Raw genomic sequence first — 22289 nt, forward strand, 5'->3', positions numbered from 1 at the left:
ACATCGATTGTAAAGATAAAGAGCAAATCAGGTTTTTCTAGAGCATCTAAAAAGCTTTTCATTACAATTAACATATCTGTTAATTCTTGTTTGGACTGATTTGGCAGTGTTAGGTTTATGGCTGGTCTCTGATCTTAAGGGTCTTTTCCAACCTAAACAATTCTTGGATTTATAGCTCTTTTTTTTCCAATTACAGAGTCTTCTGCAACTGATTGCAATACTGAATTCTGCAACTGGAGATACACAGGCATTCTCTTTTAAGAACTATCCTAAGTTTCTATAGTAACTTTCTGAACACCTTTTCCATTAAAGTAAATATTAGAAGCAGCTGAAAAGACATCGGGTTTGTCAGTCTTGTTATACTGATTGAGAAAGATTTTAATACTAGTAAAAGCAAAGGTGTGCAGCAGTTCCCTCCCATTGATCTTATTAAGAGGTGAAAGAACTGGGTTTTGGACAGATTATGGAGTGAATCTCTCGTATATGTAGGGTGGAGGAGGGTAGATAGGGACGAGGTAAGATTTGGTTCCTCCAGCCAGAAAAGGGACAGTGACAACACTGGTGGGGGACCGAGCAGTGTATGCTCAGGCTTCCTGTTCTTTCACAGTATCCTTAGAAAGGGTTTCCTTGTTTAAGTGCCCTTCCGAAATGTCATCACGACTAGTTCCTCTGGGCCAACACACAAACAAATTGGAACAGGGACCCCAAGGATTAAGAGGATTAGTACACTCCATAGAAGGCTATGGCTTGCAAGCTACGGTTGCAGCTGGTAACACAGCAGTTTATGTTATTGGGTCAGGCGGAATTGTGACTTCGATTCTTGCTAGGCATTTATAAGAACAGAGTGGGTTGATGGACTTTCTACAGGTAATGAAAGCATGGTGGTGTTATTGTCAAACCAGTCAACTGTGTGAGGGAGCCCTAGATCTCTGCGTGAATGAGCTGTGTGCCATAGTAGCTCTAGTCTCTGTAACACGAGGCTCTTTTGCCTTGGGTTAAAATTTTGCTTTATTCAGCAGTAAAGTTGTAATACCTTTATTCCAGCATTTGCAAAACCTCGTTGGATAATATTGCCTAGAACTGAAAATATTTTCCTTCGTATGCATTGGTATGAAATTATTTCTATTGAGAAGACATGGGAAAATACCAGGGAGGTTTTGAAGTTGAATATCATATATTGTTAGCAGTATTCTTTCAAGTAGAGTCTGCTGGCAGTATTGCCAAGCTGTCAATGATTCAATAAGAACAGAATGAAATTTTCCCCTTTGTCTTTTTAATTTTAAACCTTTTATAGGTACTAAATAAATGATCTTCATTCCTAACTTAAGGATTATGACTTGATTTCTTAAGAACCTGAAATAACACGAGAGAAGGTTTTAAAATGTTAACTTTGACTAGCAACTCTTCACACTGCTTGTTTGACATTTGGTGTTACACTTTTTAAACAATTTATTTTAAAAGCTATTTGTAGAATAAATTATCAATAGTAATCAGTAATTTATCCACAAGTCTACTACTGATTAATCCACATTCCCCCTTGCACTGTTCTTCTTTCTACTTATGGAAGTATTTGATAATTTTACTGCATCTGTCCATAAGCACTGTAAAATACCAGGATAGTGATCTGTAAGAAGTGCTTGGTAGCACAAACACATTTCCCATTTGAATATCAAATTCAGGTAACTTCAGGACCACATAATTAAATAACCAAGTGAAATTTTGAAACTAACACCGAAGCAGTGGAGTTTATTTTTGTATTCTGCAGAGCACATCCTGCCATACCTCTGGGGAGCGTCTCACTGGTCCATTTCAGACACATGATTTTTACTGGCACCAGAGAATCTACCTGTACGTCTTACTCTTGCTAACCACACTGTACAGCTAAGAAAACTTGTCACAAGCCTATCCGCAGTCTTGCAGGTGTGACACGCCAGACGTATTTGTCTTTCCCAAAACAGAGCTTCCACAGCATTCAAGCTTTGTTTTACAAATGCAGAGACAAAATTACTTACATAAAAATCAGTGATTTTATTGTGCATAATACAAAATATGGTGCCACTAAACTGCAGGTGATTAATAGCAATGCCATTAACTCAGAGCTGATGATGACATGGTGCTTTTGTGGCAGGATGGGAAGTCCAGCTCCTGATGAGTTTTGAAGCTGAGCAGGAGTGGAGAGGTGGGAGCTGCTGCTTCACCTAAGTGCTTCTCTCATTGTACGGCAGCTCAGTTATTCTCTGCATTAGGAACTCATCAAGAGCTTTGAATCCCTTACCTTACACAGAAGTAAGATTCAGGTGGAGTTTCAGTATTTTCTTCCTGGTATGAAAAACTGTTATTTTTTCCCCCAACTCCAAAACCATGTCCCTACAAAAAGCTTCTGCTGTTTCTTGTCTGTGGTCTTTGACACATGCCGTGGATTGCAATTTCTACATTGCATAGAGGTGACCTGATGACAAATGTAACAGTAGTTTTACCTGTAACAGAAAAGTCAGTACATTTTAAACTTAAAAAACGATTTAGATAAGCATTAGAGTCATTACATGTTTTTTAAATAATTGTTGCACTATTTTTACATGGACCAGGTCTTTTTTTCTTTTATATTTTGGGTATTGAGGATGTTATAGAAATATTTCTGCTAGAATGCTGTGAAGTCTGCAAAGAGGTAGAGGAGAACAGAGGTGGTATCACAAACTAACCTTGATATGATCCTAATGTAAAAGCAAATATAACTGAATTATGCTAAAATAGGAGAAAACCCCTTGTCCACATTTTATAGAAAATCCTGAAATATATAAGAGAGTTTTGTTTTGGGTTTGGTTCAAAAAACCCCATGTTTCTTACAGTATCATGCAGATAGACATCTCCACTCCATTCTTAGCATCCAGCTAATCCACCTACCCCAGAACTTGTTCATAGAATGCTGGCCTCTTCCCAGAAAAATGGTCTATAGAATTGAGGTTTGGGGTATGCGGAGACCTTAAAAGAAGAATCCAAGTCACCGTGAGAATACCACATCACAGAAGGTACTTTATTCCTTTCAAAAATTTGTCTGTCGCTTTGTAAAATTTACCAACTCAGCAGGTCTCCCAGTCAACAGAGTAAGTGAAGTTCTTTTGTGCCATGCATTTGCCTTGGTAATTATTCTGAAGCAAATTGGTACATTTGTAGTTCTAATTTTATACAGCTACTTAACTAATTACTGCTGTCAGTAGCAATTTTTATCTGGTACTAATGTTCAGCTTAGCTGAATATTACAGCGCCAGTGACCGCCTCATAGCCAGCTTATTTTAATGTTCAACTTAAAAAAGAAAACTGCAGGTACCTGTTTGAATCATTAATTGAAATCCCATAGGGGTTTTGTTGTCTGTTTTTGCTAAACATTTATAGTGTGGCCAGAGTAAAGTCATTGACCCGCTTGGGTACCAGCTGTTTAAGAAGCTGCCACATTTGTAAAAGGCAGGAACATCAAGCAAGTGCTGCTTTTGCTCTTGTTTAGAGACCCTCATTAAATTATCTAGAGACAATAATCAGATAGCTGCTGTTCAAGTTAATGGCACCTCTGAGCCCCTGTCAAGAGAGCTTTATTTAATGCGCAGCAGACCTGGAGTGGTGCAGGTGCCATTTCAGGCCCTCATTTAATTTAAGCTGCTTTAGTTGGCATGGCAACTAGTTGAGACATCTGGGAGACATTATGCTCAGGATTGAGATTTAGGAGGATTTGTGGTGTAGCAAAACAAAAATCTTATCATAATAAAGTGCAGAGTAATGCTTTTGGGTTTTTTTAATATTTTACGTTAAAAATAAAATGCAAAAATTTTTTGCAGCTGTGAAGTAAACCCCAAATTTTAAAAAGCTGGTATAAATATTTAAGATGGCCTTTGCAAAAGGAAAAGAAAAATTGGAGGACTAGAAATTGTGGTGCTGCAGGGTTAAGTTTTTTTCTTTATTAATTCTTTATGAACGCAATTTTAATTTGGGGTATTTTCAGTCCAAAAGTTGGCAATATTTAATTTATAAAATTAGTTTTTGTGGAGTGTTGCTGGCAGTTGAACAGTTTGGCTGATAGGGATTTGACCAGCTAGGGTGTGCAGAGCAACAGATGGAAGTAGAACGTTGATGAGGTAGAGGTGAAAGAAAATGTAAGTTTTCTCTAGATTGTTTTAAGTGCATCTTGACCTGTGCCAATTAATGGGGGATAATGGTAAGAGCAAGTAGAAGTTTCTGCTGAAGCTGACTTGCTTGCTGTGTTACTAGGAGATAAATATCTTAACTGAAGTCAGGGTTTGCTATTATATTTCGGACTTGATATGTAGCAGAGCTGGTTATAAAGAGCGCTGAACCGACTGATAGGCTCCTACGGGATAATGGTGAGATTTAACAACAAAACAAAGCCCCGGAGGCTGACCTAGTTAGCTTGGCTTTCAGAGGAAAGGTTAGGATGGCACACTTTTAAAAATACCACCATGAGGTCAATGAGTTCATGAAGCCACCGGAGCTCAGGCTGGCCGAGCTGAAGCGCGTACCTTCCCCCAGCCCGGCAGCCCCGGGTCCTCCCGGGTGCAGGATCTGGCCCAGGCCCGCGGCGACGCGTACCACTGATCCCTGTGTGTTTCTGGAAGGCTGGGAGCTACTGCTGCTTTACCTTGAACTGTGAATGAGCCTGGCACACCAAGGGAGATGCTAGATTGGGGCCCGGGAGGTGCAGTTTTGTTTCTGTCTCTCTCTCCTTGATCTTTTGCATGACCTTGGCCGTGGGCACCACCTCTCTGCCACGTTTTTGACTGCTTTGAACGTTGCAGGGCTTGGTGTAGCTTGTAATACTTCATGCCTTGCGCAGGGGTCTCAGTGAGACATGTGATACCTTGCCGTAAAGTAGAAGTTCAGTTAACATATGGCTACTATGTTTGACCTTCAGCCACAGATACAACAGTATCAGAGAGATTTTTGTTTCAAATATGACTGCTAAAGGTAGCTTTTAAAGCAATAATGCTTCTTAATTATCAGGCTTATTTGGTACACAAGTTGACAATGCACAGTGTTGCAATTTCAGTCCTTCTTGGAAGTTGAGGTGCTGTGGTTTTGCTTTAAACTGTTCTGAACCACAGCTCCAAAACCGAATCTGAATTTTCCAGTGGTGTGTGTCAGTGAAGCAGAGTGCCACAGCAGCAGCTTCTCTCCAGCTCGAGGGGCTCCTCATCGCTGACCCTCATGGAAGCTCTCTGTCGCTGACGGCCCCATACAACTCAGGGCAGCGTGCTCTGTAGTATCCCAAGTGGCTGCCGTAATGATTTCTGCATGTGTTTTGTAACTGCAATATACTCAGGAAATTGACACGATGATGCTGGTTTTGTGGGTTAAGATATGCTGCTTGTGTCTTCCATATTTCTCCATTTTTAAAACATTGTATTTTTAGTGCTTCCTGAATAAACACAATACCCTTCTTAATCCGCACCTTACCTCGGTATAAGCCACAGCATATAGATCTCTTAGTATCTGCAAGTATTTGCGTAAATTACCAGTGAGTATGACTATTGCTGTTCATGCCTGTGAGTATGTGAAATAGTGGTTTCTGTTTGGTTTTGGTTTAGTTTTTTTCCCTCCAGATAGAAGTTTGGGCTTTGTTGGTTTGTTTTTTTTTTTCTTTGCCCTCTCCAGTAATAATTCAGAAGAGGTTTTATGACTGTGATTTGTATGTATTTGTATGTGAGAAGGTAAAATAATGTGTATTGGCTAGATTTAGGGAAGCGGATATATTTTTCAAAGTCTGCATAACTGACCGTGTAACAGCCTGCGAGGTCCTTTTGCTGACAGACTTCCATGGGCTTGGGCTTGCACTTGCCAGTTTGCTGGTTAAACCATGTTGATGTATGTCTACTATGAAGATGCTACTTCAGTTGTTTGTAACTTGTGGCTCACTGATTTTAAGGAAAAATGTAAAGTTTCAAGGTGCCATTAATTGTATTAAAATTTTATTTTGTTTTCTGAGTCGTAATTTGACTTTGGAATTTTGTAACAACTACCTTAATTGATATGCTACTTTATTGAGTAATCTATTTTCTTTCACAACCCATTTTTTATTTTCATTCTTGTAAGAGTCTGGAGACTTGACCTCTGAAGAAGCTTTATTCTTTTTTGCTCAATAGCTCTGACCTGTAAGAGCTCAGATTCCTAGGAGTTAGAGTAAATGTTTCAAGAAATTGTGTGCTGGACTTTCTGCTTTTGCCTTAACTAATAAATTGAAGATATGTTGTCACTGAATTGATGCAGAGTGACCTCCATAAGATTATCGTCTCTCCTCAGCCACTCAGCTCGGATCATGTCAAAGTTTTTCTTTACCAGATTTTAAGAGGTAATTTTTCTTCTTTTAAATGTAATGAAAGTTATGTAGTAGTAGTTGGGTTTGGTTTGGGTTTTTTTGTTTTGTTTGTTTCTTAAGGTTTATTCTCAACACATCCTCATCTTGCATAGGTTTCCTGTGGAAACTTGTTCTTTTTGTTTCATGTTATGAATGAATAACGAGCATTAATTATTCTGATTGTAAGAATCCTTCCATGGTAGTAATGGGTAAAGACGGCAAGACTTACCTTCAGCTGCAAAGGCTTTTTCAGTGGCCTGTGGGAGTCTTAAGGTGGGTGGGTGTGTTTTAACAGAACTCCAATGCTTTTTGAATCGAGGTCCAGAAAGGACACCTTGACTGAGCCAAAATGATAAACATGTATGTGACTATACCCACTTAAGGTATTCTGGAGAACAGTCCAGTTCAAATTGTTATGGAACAGTCCACTGAAGTTTGATTTTTAGCTAAAACAATGTACCATAATACTAATTTTAAACTTGATTTATTTATTTATTTTCAGTCCCATTTGGAAGCTTTTATCCAAGAAATGAGATTATTGTGCTTGTCCTTTGAACATCTGATCAGTGGTAGTCCAGTTGCTTTTCCATTGGCTTTATTTGAGTATTATCACTGGAATAAGCTGAAAGCAAAGTCAATTTTATCTGGTAGAAAATAAATAGTCGATCATATTTTTAGAAAGCAGAGCAAAGAAGTGTAAATCATATCCAGAATTAGTACGGGCTATTCCAGGTACCTGTAGTGCTACACAAAAGATTTATACTCCAAAAGGACAAAAGGCATTTGTGCCTCTGTGATTACCTAGTTTGACTGGGGGAACACTCCAAACACTAATTTCTATCAAAATGGCAACAACTGTCAGTTAAAGTTTGTTCAAAAGCTACTTGAATTCTCATTCCATTTGCCCGGCTTTTGACCTGAGAGCTTAGTGTTCCCCAGTTTAATGCTATTATTGATTCTTGCTCTATCTGACCCCACTTGAATTACAGCCATCTTTCCATTTTCCATGCTTTGTCTACTGCTGTAGTTCATGTGCATAAACAACTTCATGTTGGCATACTTTCTTCCACTGTACTTTTTACGGAGGTGCTTTCTGCATTACTTTCATTTTCTTAAAAAGACCAGATTTGTAGCTTCAGGGAGAGCAAAAGCCCGCAGGAAGCATAGGTTATCTCTTTTCTAACCACCCCAGTGTTAGAAACATCCCCAATGACTGTGATCAGGTGTCCTAAGTTCATTAGCTCTAGCGTTGAATTTTTGCAGTAATAAAGTTAAGAAAAGGGCCTAGGCCAAACTAATTTGGGCCTGGATTCTCTTAGCCTTGTTTTACATCATCTGCTGCTGGCACATGAGGTGTTAGTTTGAAAAAATGTATTTAAAAAAACAAAGACGCAGGTTAGCTTGGGTTTAATCTGAGTTTATTTCTGAAGTGCAGCTGTTATCTAGGAAATTGTTAAGTTGAATTTTAGTGCTGCAGACTGGGAAACAAAGCAGTAAGAGGTGTATGTCAATATTCCAGTGTTGTGATGAGCAGAGTATCCATGTCATAACCAGGGAAATGATGTTTTGGTTTTGTTTTTTTATTTTAAAAACAAAAACAAAAACCCACACACACACAGGAAAAAAAAGACTACTTAAATTACTTGCTCTGTCTAGTTTATGTACTACAAAAGTTTTATCCTTTTGTTGAGTGACTGAGTGTATACTAGAGACGGGAAGTTAGAATTGTATAAAAAATGAGCCAATGGCAAAGTCTTTGCTGATCGAGAGTTGCAAGACCTTCCAGGAAAATGTTCTCAGCCTTAAACTTCTTTTAAAACAGAAAAAGGTATTTATTTTAATTTCATTTAATATTTCAGGTCTGAAATATCTACATTCTGCTGGCATTTTACATCGAGACATTAAACCAGGGAACCTACTTGTGAACAGCAACTGTGTTCTTAAGGTGCTACTTAAATTTATTGAAAATGTACATATATGTATGCTGTTCATTATAAATCAGTTGTTATTTTTAAACAAAAAACATCTAATATGAACACCTTTCCTGAAAGTCATTTAAAAAGAAAAAAATCCCACACGTTCTTTAAAAATTTTAAATGAAACATCTTCCTTTCCCCTTTTCACCCTACCTCTCCCCAAATCCATGAAAGCCAGGTAGGCGTGATTCTGTCGTTGACTTGTGTGGGGCAGTTTCCTCAGGTACTGCGGCGGTGCTCAGCGTGCCAGTCACAGTAAGGGCGATACAGGATGGCCAAGGCTCCTCCATTGACTTCTCAGGCATATGAAATGTTGGAGGGCTCAGGCACGTTGTATAGCTATGCCCAATACAAAAAAAAATAACTGTGAGTTTCGTTTACACTGATTTGCTAAGCATTCTAATTGTGCAAGTTTTAGTCTGTTTTCTTAACCCTTCTGGTTCAAGACACTTCAAAATTTTCAAAGCCAAATAGAGTAAAAGGCAGATTTTTTTTGTAACATTTTGAGGCATATAATGAACAGGTGAAACTTTATTTGGGATATAATATTCTATACCCAGAGGTTGGCAATATATATTATTTATATTTTTTTAGTGCAAAGGTTTTAATCTTTTAGGTTATAAATATTGTAATGCCAACTAAAAATGTACTGTGATTTCAAATAAAATTGTAGAAAGTTTAAATGGATGTGGAATAAAGTAGCATAATTTCTTCCTATTCCCCTTTCCCTTTGCTTTTGCAGTTACAGCAGATTATCTGATTTATTTAAATGCTGATTTGGAATTTTCTGCTTCGTTACCAGAAGGTTACCTATTTGAAATGCATTAAGTGTTTTGGTTATTTTAATTTTTTTATTTACCTTCTCAATTTAGATTTGTGATTTTGGATTGGCCAGGGTGGAAGAATTAGATGAATCTCGTCACATGACTCAGGAAGTTGTCACTCAGTATTATCGAGCTCCAGAAATCCTGATGGGCAGCCGTCACTACAGCAATGCTATTGACATCTGGTCTGTAGGCTGTATCTTTGCAGAATTACTTGGGCGAAGAATATTGTTTCAGGCACAGAGTCCCATACAGCAGGTATAATTAAATTTCCCTTTAAAAATTTTTCTACTGCATAATTTCATGGAATCAGTTATGCTGATGCATTTTGAACCTCAGACTTGCTTTTGTTTTGCTTGGTTTACACAGAGGCAAGAAACCAAGCTACTTTGAAACACGGAAATGATTGCTTCCAGACAGTATTAAAAGTAGTGGTTATTAACATTAGCTTTTGAAATGTGTATTTTTTTGTAATCCCCTGTAATCTGCTGCAGTACCAAATCCTGCTGTAGCATTTCACTGAGATAAGGTAAAGGTGATATAGCTGGGATCAAGCTTTTCTTAACAACTAATACAAGAAAGTAGTAAGTTTTCTATCAACACATAACTGGAGATACAGTATTGCCACTTGAGCTATTTAAACTGCCAAGCAGTGGTATTGCTCAGACTGTTTCATTTTAGTAACGGTCAAGTCTGTAAGAAGGTATTGAATATTTTTTTATGCTATATAGCTGTGGCTAGGTATGAAAACATGACGTGCAGCAGAATACTTCATCACCATTCCAACAGTAAGCAAGCTAATATAATATGCATTTATCTCTAATAACCTTGAAGTGCTGTTTTTACAGTAGATAGAAAATAATGTCTGCAGCAAGACACTAGAGATGGATACGTTTATACTTCTATCTAAGAGAAGGAACAAGATGTGCTGACATAAAAATGCTTATCATCAATGTTGCTAGTATTATCTATAGATTGGAAACTACATAGTGTTGAAATTATGAGGTTACATACACTGATTGTCAAGAAGTAAAACCACATTTCAAACTTTTGGTAAAGGTGACATCCCAGACTCCATTTTTCTTGTTACTTTATGCATGTAGCATTACCATGGGTTTGAGAAACATTCCCATTAGGATGCTGTTTTCAGTATTCATATATTTAAAATGTTGTGTTGTGTATGTATTTTTTCAATGCTGTGTCCTGTCTGCTGGCACCTATCATGTCACCGCAGTAGTGTTCCTAAGGAGGGACTTGCTAGTCATTCTAGACAGCACTGATGATGTGAACATCACAAAAAGTAGGCCTCCTCCCAAAATACACCTCTCTTACCCTTGTGAAGAGACTGCAGAGGAGAAAAGCAGTAATGTAACCAGAACTGCTAGTTAAATTGACAACTATTCTCTTGAAGTCTCAAAACTAATTTAAGATCTCCTGGTTTTCCAAACTTTGATCTCTTGCTGCACTGAAGCTAAACATATGTGTCATTTCAATAGCCTTGGCTATCCTTCCTGAAATTTAAAGTGCAAAGACATTCATCAGATAACTCTAAGTAGCATAATGGGGTGGGGGGTTTGAGTGGTGTTCACTTTATTTGATTGAAAAGTTTTATAAAGTTACATAGGAGTTCCTAGATCTTTTATAATCCCTGCATAGCAATATGGTTTAAGAAGTAATCACCACATATATTTCAATTATGTTCTCAGAAACTCAGTACTGTTCGAGGGTGGATAGAGCCTATAGAAGTGCTGAGGGCTGGTCAGTGTTACGGGCTTTCCTCAAGCCTGTGCCGTGCCCCTTAGTGTGGATTGTACTCTAAAAATGCTGATCCTCTGCACCCAGGGGCATTAACCAGGACAGCAAAAACTGATGTCAAGATAGCCGTTGTCAGGCTCAAGTTTTCCTGGTAGAAAAAACAGGGAGGGAAGAGACCATTTTACAATGGACTGTACTGGAATTTTTAACTCAAATCTGTGATGAAGAAAGTGTACAAAGCTTTACGTTACAAACCAGACTGGAACTGGTGACTTTGGTATTCTAAACTTCGGATAGTATCATGTTGAAAGTGTTGAATATACCTGAGTTGCTTACTCAAGTTACAATAGCTAACTTTTGGTAAGGCTTTTATGGGATTTCTTATAAAAGTAAGAAATGAGATAATCTATGCTGAGACCTAGATAATCAGAAACACTTTCAAATACAGTATTTCCTAACAGCTCCTATTTTTGCCTTTTACTGATACTATTTAGAATAGTTAGCATTTTTGTGTGATACAGTATTTCTATTTTTCTTTAAAGATGCATTTTTACAGGTGCAGATACCAAGTTGGTTTTTGCTGTATGTCCAGAAACATTGATTGTGTCTGATTTTATCTCTTAGTGGTGCAGGAAGGGTGATCTCTGACTTTCCGACCATCTGTGGGAGCAAATGCCTTTCTCTGCTTAGACCAGTCTGCACACAGTTTTGTAAAAGGCAGGTTATAGAGTGCTGAGTTTTAACCACCTTCCGAGGTTAGCCAGTTCCTCTAGTCTGATTTTGCTGATTATTATTTAATCCTCCTTCAAGATAACTGGTCACGTGCCTGAGGCAGTAAGCAGAGCCCATTGGGAGGGATCGGAGTGTCAGGAAGACAGGAGACGTGGGCAGACAGCGCCAGCCTAGCGCAGCCGTGTCCCAGCAGCTGCAGCACACCGAGCTGTGGCACGTGAAGGTGCGTTTCTGGCCCGTGGTGCACCAGGCTTTGACACACCGGCACGCGTGTGCGCAGGGAGGGAGCCTTGCCTGCTTCACACGTCGGTGCACCAAGGGCTGCTTGGTGCTGGGTACCGTTTTTGTGTTTCTGACTTGAGCAAGGTTTGCTGGAGCAATGTGTGCGCAGCAGCAGGAGGGGGTCGGCAGAGCGAGGCAGTCTCTAGATGCCCAGAGATGCATCGAGGTAAATGAAATCGGACCTCTCAAGGAAATGCTCCTGTGAATGTATTGGAAACATACAGGCTAAGAAAAGAGCGTTTGTATCTTGAGAAATGTTAATCGTGAACTTTCAGGGCATCATTACAAAAAATGTTTTCAGTGTTTTTTCTTGTATCCATTAGAATAAAGTGTGTGCATTTATATCCATATCTATGTATATGTAGATATAAACGTATATTAGCATACCATTGCTGTGTGCTTCAGGAGTAGTTGGCTGAAAAACGTAAGTGTTTATGCAGTCTACGTGCCCTGATACACTGGTATAATTTATTAGATCACTTTTTCTATTTTGTAAATACATCAATCTTTTATTATATCAGCACCATGTGTCTATTTCTCAATTAGATATTTTCCACATACAAAAATCCCGAGGTTTAGGATTATTTTTTTTTCCTGCCTAGTTTTCCATCTCCTTACAAACGTAGGTGCTTTGCTGTGACTCCTCTGAAGTTACACTAGCCCTGGCCACGTGTGCCAAGGCTGTGGGAGGACACGTGCCCGGTGCCTGGCCAGGCCGTTGCGTGTACCTGGAGGCACCGGGCAGCCTCGTGCTACTGCCGGGGAGTGGGGGAGAGGTGAAGCAGCACCAGCGAAGGAGTGAGGCAGTTTGGCCCACAAACAGCACTCGCATTTCACAGTGATACACCAACAGCCAGTGGGTGATGGTCAGGCGTACAAGGCCTGTGTAATGATGATAACGGGTTTCCTCTCAGAGGAGAGCTCTGCAGTCGCTCGCTAGCGTGGGTGGATGGCGCTCCCGAGGGAACATTTGGAACCAGGGTGCTGGCCTCACTACTGACAAGACTGTTTTAAAATTTATTTATTTTGCTTGACTTATACAGGGTTTGGGTTTTTTTTGGGTTGGTTTTATTCACTGAAGGAGTATATGTACACACTTTTGTAGAAATAAGTTGAAAGCTTGTCAGTCACTTTCCAAAATGAAAAAGGTGAATGAAATCTCATTAAAGTTGAGACCAGTTTTAAATGTGGCATCATCTTTGCTCTTTTTTAGGTAGCTTTTGTTTTCCTTATAACCAGCACCACTCCTTTTCCTTTCTCTCCTTCTGGACATATTTTTATTTTTAATTATTTTTCTCACATATTGGAGTTTTTTATATGTTATGTTTGTACTGTAGTTCTGAGGCGTTTGGGTTTTTTCCCTTTTTCTATAGTTTTATTACTGTTGATGGCAAAATATTTTGTGCAAAGTAGTTGACCTGTTTTTTTGTGGGTAATTTTGTGTGGTATATTGTTATGCACTGCTGACATTCAGTTGAGAATATTTAGGTTTTAGAATGAGTAACACACCATTAACAGTACTTAAAAATTTTCTTCATGATGCAAAATTGACTTTTAAATTGCAATAAAATATTTTGCTAAACCTGTAAGCCAAAAAAGCTCCCAGCTTTTGCTAGGGCATTTTTGGTGAAATTACAAGTGTTTGTATTTGCTGTCTACTAAACATATGCATTAATATTTGTAATTTACTAACCATAAAATAGTGGTATTGAACTGACTCATACCTTAAATGTAATTTACATTAGCTTAAGAATCTGCTATCACAGTGAAATACATTAATATATGTCTGAGACCCCAAATGTCTATGTTCTGTACCTACAGCTGGATTTGATCACAGACCTGTTGGGAACACCATCGCTGGAAGCAATGAGGACGGCTTGTGAAGGCGCCAAGGCACATATACTCAGGGGTCCTCATAAACAGGTACAGCTGGAGGCTGCTGGCCTTTTCTTGCACGCGGTCCAGACAGTCCTTCAGTCAGCCCCCACAAGTTAGGATCTCCTCTGTGCAGGATACCACTGCTGCATCATCGCGGTGTTTCACGTCTCGATTAACTCCTCATGGTGTGTTTGTTCATAAATACTTGGTTTGGGTATTTAATCTCGAGCTGTCTCTGCCTGTAAACGGGGTTGAATTTAGCAGGAGTGGCGGTGGTGTTGCAGTGGCATGGCTCAGTGGTGGAGTTAGTCAAGCTGCTCTTGAGACAAGGTGGGTTTTCACTAGTAAAGTACATTTCTGGCCTCTGTCTTGTGCGTATTGTTTGCCTGGATGATACAGGTGAACTTCTCCTTTTTTGAAGCAACAGCATTTTGATAGCTGTTTTGAATGAAGATGTTAAATACAAGTGATAATATTGGCAAGAGATATAAATTAAAATTGATAGTATAGTGCAGAAAGCCCTGGAGGGAGTCCTATACAGACAGGATCGAGAGTGTTACAAGTGGAAATCACCCGTTACCCGGATCCACAAATGGAACCGTCCAGCAGCTCGTCACCAAAGGGTCCCCTCACGCACCTGTGCAGTGAGCTGAGCTGGTTGTGAAAGGCCTAACAAGATATTGAAAACTGACTTACAACACTCAACGTAACCAAAGTAAAAGTTAATTAAAAAAACCCGCCAACAAACAAACCAGAGAAGAAAAGGCAGGATGACGTCATCATTCTGACTGGGCAAAAAAAAGGGCAAATGAAATACACTTTTAATAGATACAAAGAAATGCTTATGCAGGAGTCCATAGTGCAGTAATAAAGCAGTGTGCCTATCCAATATAGTCAGTTTTATGCTTGTTAGACAGTAAAAATTAACAAAATTAATAACCTGTACATGTTAATACATCAGATCTTTCCAGTAGTTAAGTTTGCGTCTTTATTTTCTGCATGTTGAAGGAATTTCTCAAATGGCTACTCACCACAGTAGTAGTTACCATAGAAATGAGCATTGAATATGTATTCTGCTCTATTATTAACATGTGGGAGTTCTGCCTCCTTGGCACTTTTGATTTACTACATCAAGTTGTCTCTATTCCATTTTATGACAGGTTTTTTTCTTTTAACATTAATAATGGGAGGATTTCCTTAAGACTTTCTCTGCCACTTTTAAAACAAGTCAAGTCTACTTTTTTTTGCTGTCATGTGCTAGAAGAGTTTTAACTTTTAAGCATGTAGTCCTGCACTTCCGAGGTTTGAGATGTTTAAAAAAACTCCAAGGGTTTTATAGCGATTGAAGCTGGGAGAAATACATCCACTGTACTTTATATATAAAAGTATGTAACAGTATCCAAATACATCCAGATACTTTATAGAATGCAAGAATGCATTGGTCTTAAATTCCGGTAATTTGATAATCGCTTGACATTTCCAAAGTGCAGTAGTTGTGCTCCAGCAAGAACTCTGGAATGTATTTGTTAGCCTTGTTCAGTTTGTTAAACCAGGACGTTTTATCAAGGATTGAAATGGGTAAAAGAACGTCTTCGGATTTTCTAATTGCAGTGCTAAGGTTGTTCTTGCACAAGCCTCTGAAAACGTGCATCTCTTGGCCCACTGAATGATGGGAACACTCAAAAGCAACTGAGGTGAAATGGTGTGAAATGTTTCCAATACAGATTTCATGTCCTGTAGCCACCGAGTCATAGGAGATCAAGTCCAAGCAGTTCTGTGTCAGTTGAGGAAGACCCCTCCCTGCTGACGAGCACTGAGGGGCTGCCAGCCACTGGAGCTGGCGCGCTCGTTTGCAGCTGGGACAGAGGGGGCTGCAGCGCAACTAGTTGATTTCTTTAATGGTATTTATCTGTTTTCAGCTCCAAGCACACTACGTGTTTGAATGTGAATTCATGGCTTTTCATCTTTTAAAATGGAGATCCTGCTGGTTATAAATAGCTAAATGTTACCAGTTTCTTAATTAATTAATAGGAAGAGAAAACCAAGCTAGAAACTGGTGATTACTTTGTCACACAAGCTATTTTTAATTGAAGTAGGTGAGCATAGTAGGAGTTAAGGGGTAAAGCATTTGGCTGCTTTATGTAAAAATAGATTAATGCATGAAGTTTCTGATTTAAAAAATCCAACACCCCACTGTGTGCTGGCATAATGAGAATTTACATACTATGTAGACTTCTTTGTCAGTTTTGTATTTAAAAATTTTTCTTCAAACTAAATTTAAGTGAATTGATGAAATTGCTTAACTGGCAGCTCTAGAAGAGTCTCCTCCCAGGCTCACAGTGTAGGGTACGGAGCGGTTTGGGCTGCACTGGCAGTCATGTGCTGACCCACTTCTAGAGGTACAATGTGCTGGACTTCATTCCCTCCCTGTCGTGGTCCTGGCATTCTCCGGTGCGGAAGAGAGAGATCCAGCGTGCTGCACCTTACTCGCTAACGGACCTGGCTGTAGCTTCCATGATAATCAAATCTTACAGAAATTCAGTGTTTGCCAATTTCTTCTGCCCTTGTGAGTCCTCTTGCCAGGACTGTTTCTGATCTCTAGCTGTGGATGTGGTTGCAGTTTGCTGAGCAAATGCTGTCCCTGAAAGGTGTGTATATCCAGGTGCTCTTGGAACGGCAGCCAAGCTGCAGGCAAGGGGCATGGGTGCAGCAAAAAAAGTGCATCCTTCACCTGCATTGGGTGGATGCAGCAGCTGCTCCAAGTAAGGAACATAATCGTGTTTGTCTACCCCAGTATGTGGATGAAACCTACTTAATGACAGTGCTTGGATGGCAGTGCTTTTTTGTGTAGACGGTACTTACTAATTAGAAAAATCATATGAAGTTACCAAATATTCCAGATACCAAATACCAGATATTTCTATTCTACAGACTGCACTTAGGAACGAAGGCTGAGAAGTTCTCGGTGCAGTATTTGGTAGTCCAGGGTTAACTCAGAATGATGTCACTGTGGAGGTGTAATTTTTATATATACTGACAAATTAACAGCAACTAAATAACTTATATTCCTTTGCTTTCTTAAACAGGTAGAAGCAGCAGATGGCTGCCAAATACTAGCATCGCAGAGCAGTTACAGGTCTGAGTAGAGTTAGTGCGGTGCTGGAAATCCTGGGGGTCGTGCAGAGTTTGTCAGTGAGCACTGCCCCATAAATATGCGCGCTAGCTTTCAATCGATTTGTTGTAGCGATGTGTTAGTCATTTCTGTCAGCCGTCTAGTTTATTCTTCCCACATCTCAATAGTAATTAATCACGGACGCGAGTGAGGCACTCTGTGTAATTCTTCCTGCCCTGATGGCTCCTCCCAGCACCTGCACTCACTAGCTAATGAATGCGATTTGTGTTTGCATGGGAAGAGTACAGAGGTGTGGGTATGTGGCTGCGCGTGTATGCAATGGTTTATTTCCTTTAAAAAAAAAAATTTAAAAATCTGGGAGTATTGGACTTGGAAGTAACAGCCTCCATGGTAGGAATTCTCTTTGCCAGCAGCTTAATACCTGTGGGCTTCTTTTTTCCTTTGGTTGGGTTTTTTGGTTTCTTTTTTCAATAGTTTGTGGTTTTGTTTTCTTCTAAGTGTGAAAATTCAGAATTCCTTTCCCCATATTACTCTTCCCCCCCACCTTCACTTTAGAGGAGTAGCTGTTCACTTCTTTTGCAACACTTCGTTTACTTCAAAGACTAAGGGTAGTGCATTCTACTGCAATTGTTTAAGCTAAATACGAATAGGAATAATGTCAATTAAGCAGGAAAATATTTTACTTGATTTTGGAAACTGGCATTGTTGTGGCTTTAAAAAAAAAAAAATATTTGAAGCTTGTTCTAGAGAGTCTAGGATATAGCTAATGCTTTAAAATTAATGGCATGTAACATTAGCTTTACCATTGATTAATTTTTCCATTTTGGGCAGTACTTCAGGCTGTACTTCTTCCCGCACGTTAGGAATGTGGGGAGGGGTTTGTCTTCACTTTTTACTACCTTAGTGTTAACATTTAATTCCAGAGCCACAGGAGGCTCTCGAGCAGGAGAGTGCGTGCAGTTAATTCTCAAATGGCAGCCTTACAGGTCCCAGCTGTGGCTTCACACCCGCAGCGGCGGGGTCCTGGCTCTCTGTGGCAGGTGCCCCATGCCCCCCCGTGCCCCCGCTGCCCCGGTCCATCCTGCCTGCTTCCCCCGCGGGGGGTGTGCCGCCGCCTTCGGCACCCCGGCCCCGGCTGGGACCCCGGAGCGGGCAGGCTGGCGGGAGGGAGGTGTCTGTCTGTAGGGCTGCTTGTGTGGCGCTTCCCAGAGCAAAAATGTGCTGCTGCCACCAACGTCTGGGTGGTTCCACCGGTTCTTTAAGCGTGCGGCTCATGGCCAAGTACCGCACTGTAAAACACGGGGGGTTCCCTGAACCCCCTCCCTCCTGCCCCAGCCTCCAGGCCCTAGAGGCTGGCCTCCATCGCCGTCTGACATGCCGAGTGCCTGCGGCCGCCCTCACAGCACTGGCTGTCACTGTCGGTTACATATGGATCACCCGGGTGAGGAAAAGCAAAATAATCCATCATTTGGCAGTGATTGAGATTGGAAAAATGAGATGCTGGAAATGATGTGGTTAATCAAATCCCTGAGCAGCTACAGCCTAAAGTGGTGTCAATATAGAAAAATAAATAAATAAAATATAGCTTTGTTCAGGGACTACTTCTGAACTAATGAAAAAAAAAATAATCAATTAGATCTCTTGTTACAATTGCTGGGGTTTATAATAGTGATTATTGTCTTGTTGGAAAGTGTTAGGTAGTGTGTGTCCTTTTTAACAAGAAGTTTGTCCTTGGTAACTAGAAAACAACGTGTGCTGTAACTGTTTTCTTGCTGATGGATCTGACAGGACAACTATCTGTACTCTTCTTTCTCCCATTTCCCCTACAGCCATCCCTTCCTGTCCTATATACACTTTCCAGTCAAGCTACACATGAAGCAGTTCATCTCCTTTGCAGAATGTTGGTCTTTGATCCAGTAAGTATGATTTTAAATTATTTCTAATACTTTCAACACTTTTTGTCGCCTGCTGCTTAAATGAGTATTTTAAGTAAAGGACGCTTTAACTGATGTTCTTCTACATTGCATTTCAGTACCTACGGTCTGTAAACCACTTAGAAGTATCATCTTAAAATTGGTCAGTTTCCCCCTGGAATGGGGGGTTTGCATTGAAAATCTTGTGGCCTTTTGAAGAAAGCTACGACAGGGTGAGAAAGATGAGGGTGTTGATGATTCACGCTATCTTTTCCTAGCTAGGTGTAGGTAGCAGAACATGAGATACTTTGATGCAGTTCTAATTAGAGACGCGTGGGTGTTCATGGTCTTGCAACATACAAGAAGTTCCTTCTGCAGCCGTGCAGTCACATAACAGGATCTTTTTTTCCACTGAGCGTGTTTTTCTGATGAAATTGTGCTGCGGTGGATTTTGGATTTCATCTCTTGGGCATACTCTAGAAAATTGTCACTAGAAAATCTGATACCTGAATTGACGATCTTAATTATTTCATTCTTACAGAAAAAACACTTAACATTTCAGATGAAAAACAGACAGATGAACAGCAAGGGAGGAAGCTTGTAATTGATAATGTATTCAGGAGGCAGTATGTTTTGATTTTTTTTTTTAAACCTCAAGATCACTCTACTGAACAAAAAGATCAAAATGTTAAATCATAGCTTCCACATAATCAGACTTATTTTTTTTTCCTTTCCAACTTCCTCAACACTTAGAATGCCGTTATTTGCAAATCATATTTAAATAAATGTAGTTTTATTTTTTTAAAGAATCAGGACAATTCTTTAGAACAGGTGCTTTTAATTTCATCCAAAAAAATATCCTGGGAATTGGGAAACTTGGGTTTTATTTCAGGCTGTGCCACTACTTTTGCTCTGTATCTTTGAGCAAGTAACTTCTGTTTGTGGGTTGGGTTGGGTTGGGTTTTTTTAATTCACCTGTAACACCAGATTTCATTACACCCGGACTTTGCAGTAGCACTTCTGTCTGCAGCTCTTTGGGAGCAGATGGTGTTCTTCTTTGTGTATGGGATGATGTTGGACACCTAGAGACTGAGCGCTTTACTTGGGTTACGCACAAAAAAAGCCGTAGTAATGTGGAAGTAGACTTTGTGATTTAAACCACAGCTCTGACCTGCTTCTTCCCTGCACTTCCCTCAGCACTTGTTTTCTGAAACTTGAAGTGTTCCAAAGTGTTTCTGAGAACACCAGATTCCATATCCTGAATTACTCTTGTTACCAGTGATGCTTAAAGTTGTGTTTTACTTTAAAATGTACTGAAGGACGTATGAAAACGTTTTGCAGCGTGTGGACCTGCAGAATGCCATATTTGCTAACATTACATTATTTGGGTTTATTTGGTTTTATTGTAGGAGTCATAATTTTAAGGTTATCTGGAGAAAGTAATTATTGAAAAATATATTTTGAAAAACCATATTAGCAGCATTTTCTGTCATTAGCTATAGCACAGAAAGGTCAATGTCATCTCAGCAATGCTGCTTGTTTTTAAGTAAAACATTCCCCCTAGTGGCACTGCTCGCAGGTCTGAAGCGTTTTCTGACATGAACTAATTTGTTAACGTGATTAGGGGTTATAAAACAATTTTGAATTAAGTGATGAGTAAGAATTCTTTTAGACTGTTTCAATACCTCTGAAAATATCCTAACTGTTTTTTTAATTATTTTCTTTTCTTTAAATGCAATATTTCAGTCCAAAAGAATATCTGCTAAGGATGCCTTAGCTCACCCATATCTCGATGAAGGGCGGTTGCGATACCACACCTGTATGTGTAAATGTTGTTTTTCCACATCTACTGGAAGAGTTTATACTAGTGATTTTGAACCCATCACTAATCCCAAATTTGATGACACTTTTGAAAAGAACCTCAGTTCCGTTCGGCAGGTTAAAGGTGAGTAGTAGTTAACCTTTGCGTCTGCATTGATCTTCCTGCTCCAGCATGTAGTAGTATGTGGTGAGGATGTGCGGTCCGGATGCATACACTGACCCATGGGGGTTTTCCTTTTAGGTATTTTTTCATAGTAGATACTGGAAATAATTTCATTAAAAGCACAGAATTGCTTGTAAATGTTCTGACGTAGTGTAATACCACGGGCATTAGCTGGCATGAAGTCTGTTGGTTTCAGACCTTAATAACATTCTTCTCTGCTGTCAGTGGCCCCCGTGCTGCTCATTCTTTTGTTGAAGGGTTGCATGGGGGGGAAGGGAAATCACTGTTGCTGCCTTTTCGGGGTGCGAGGTGTTACCTTGATAGCTGTGCTGCAGAATGGGTCAGTGTCACCAGCTAACTGCAGCTGAGCAGGCTCATAGTTCTGCTGCTTCATTTCCTCTGACCCGTCACAGCCTGCTCGCGCTGAAACGTCCACGGCAGGTGCCTTCGCAGAGCTGCTGGCACGAGCTGTGCCGCTGGGTGCGCTGGGTGCTGCTGGGCAGAGCCGAGGGCGCGCGCCGGGGCTTGGCGGGCTGTGGCGAGGAGCATCGCTCCTGGGGCCTGGAAGAGGAAGCTCCTGCTGCAGGTGGTTACTAAATGCCAGCAGTGGCTCTGTGGCACTGGAGGTCTGAAGTCTGATTCCATCGTAGCAAACAAGCCGTAAAGCAGACTTGGTTTCTTGTGACATGGGTCCCAGCTGGGAAGGCAGTCCTTTCGCGAGAAGCAGTAGTAGGGATCTAGGTTCTGCTTGTTGGTAGCTCGAGTAACTCCAGAGAAGAGGGAGAAGAAATGTGTTACCTCAGCAGTTTCCAACAAACAGTTACGCCATTTGGGACAGAAACACACCATGATGTTGCCATGATAATGTGACTTAGCTCAGATATATCCTGAACTGGTAATTCTGAAATTCACATTTATAGCTCATACAAGTTCACGTCGGGCGGTTTCTTTTTATCCCGTTCTCCTTCCCGTTTCCCTCCCCTTTGGCCATTGCCCTCCAGCGCTGTGCAGATCCGCTGCCTTCTCTGAAGTCTGTTGTTACAGATGCTGCCTCTGAAGTTTGCTGGCAGCAGTGCTGCTTGCCATCGCGGTGCTGGCAGCCACCGCTGCTGTGACGGAGGAGCAGCCCGCTGCCGAACTGCCAGGCTCTCCTTTTCAGGGGGTGAGGGGTGCACCCGTGTGTGTGAGAACATGTTTTGTCTGGCAACTGTACACAGAGTTCCTCTTTCCTTATGGAAACCGACTTTCTCGTTTTAATCTTCTCAAATGGCAGTTTTGTGCTTGCTGGTAGTAACTGAGCTCATCAGTCAACCTGGACTGAGTAACAGAACCGTGTTCTCGGTATTTGCAGTTCAAGTTGAGAATTTGTTTTTCAGAAAGTTGTACCCTAAAATTGGGATTTAATCTATAAGTGGTTATCATCAGTTTGGTATTATAGTGGTGGTTAGGGGTTT

The 22289-nt window shown here is 40.3% G+C and overlaps 1 protein-coding gene across 3 annotated transcripts in view; it reads left to right on the plus strand.

The window, feature by feature from the left end:
• Window positions 1-22289, plus strand: part of NLK (nemo like kinase) — a 66909-nt gene that overhangs the window by 39971 nt on the left and 4649 nt on the right. For all 3 annotated transcript variants that reach the window (XM_040578575.1, XM_040578579.1, XM_040578584.1), the window contains 6 exons: window positions 6246-6352; window positions 8218-8303; window positions 9207-9416; window positions 13749-13850; window positions 18768-18854; window positions 20598-20796. In XM_040578575.1, coding sequence (XP_040434509.1) covers window positions 6246-6352; window positions 8218-8303; window positions 9207-9416; window positions 13749-13850; window positions 18768-18854; window positions 20598-20796 — 791 coding nt within the window. The remainder of the gene's footprint in view (window positions 1-6245; window positions 6353-8217; window positions 8304-9206; window positions 9417-13748; window positions 13851-18767; window positions 18855-20597; window positions 20797-22289) is intronic.

Source organism: Falco naumanni, chromosome 1 (genome assembly GCF_017639655.2).
Source record: "Falco naumanni isolate bFalNau1 chromosome 1, bFalNau1.pat, whole genome shotgun sequence".
Classification (NCBI taxonomy): domain Eukaryota; kingdom Metazoa; phylum Chordata; class Aves; order Falconiformes; family Falconidae; genus Falco; species Falco naumanni.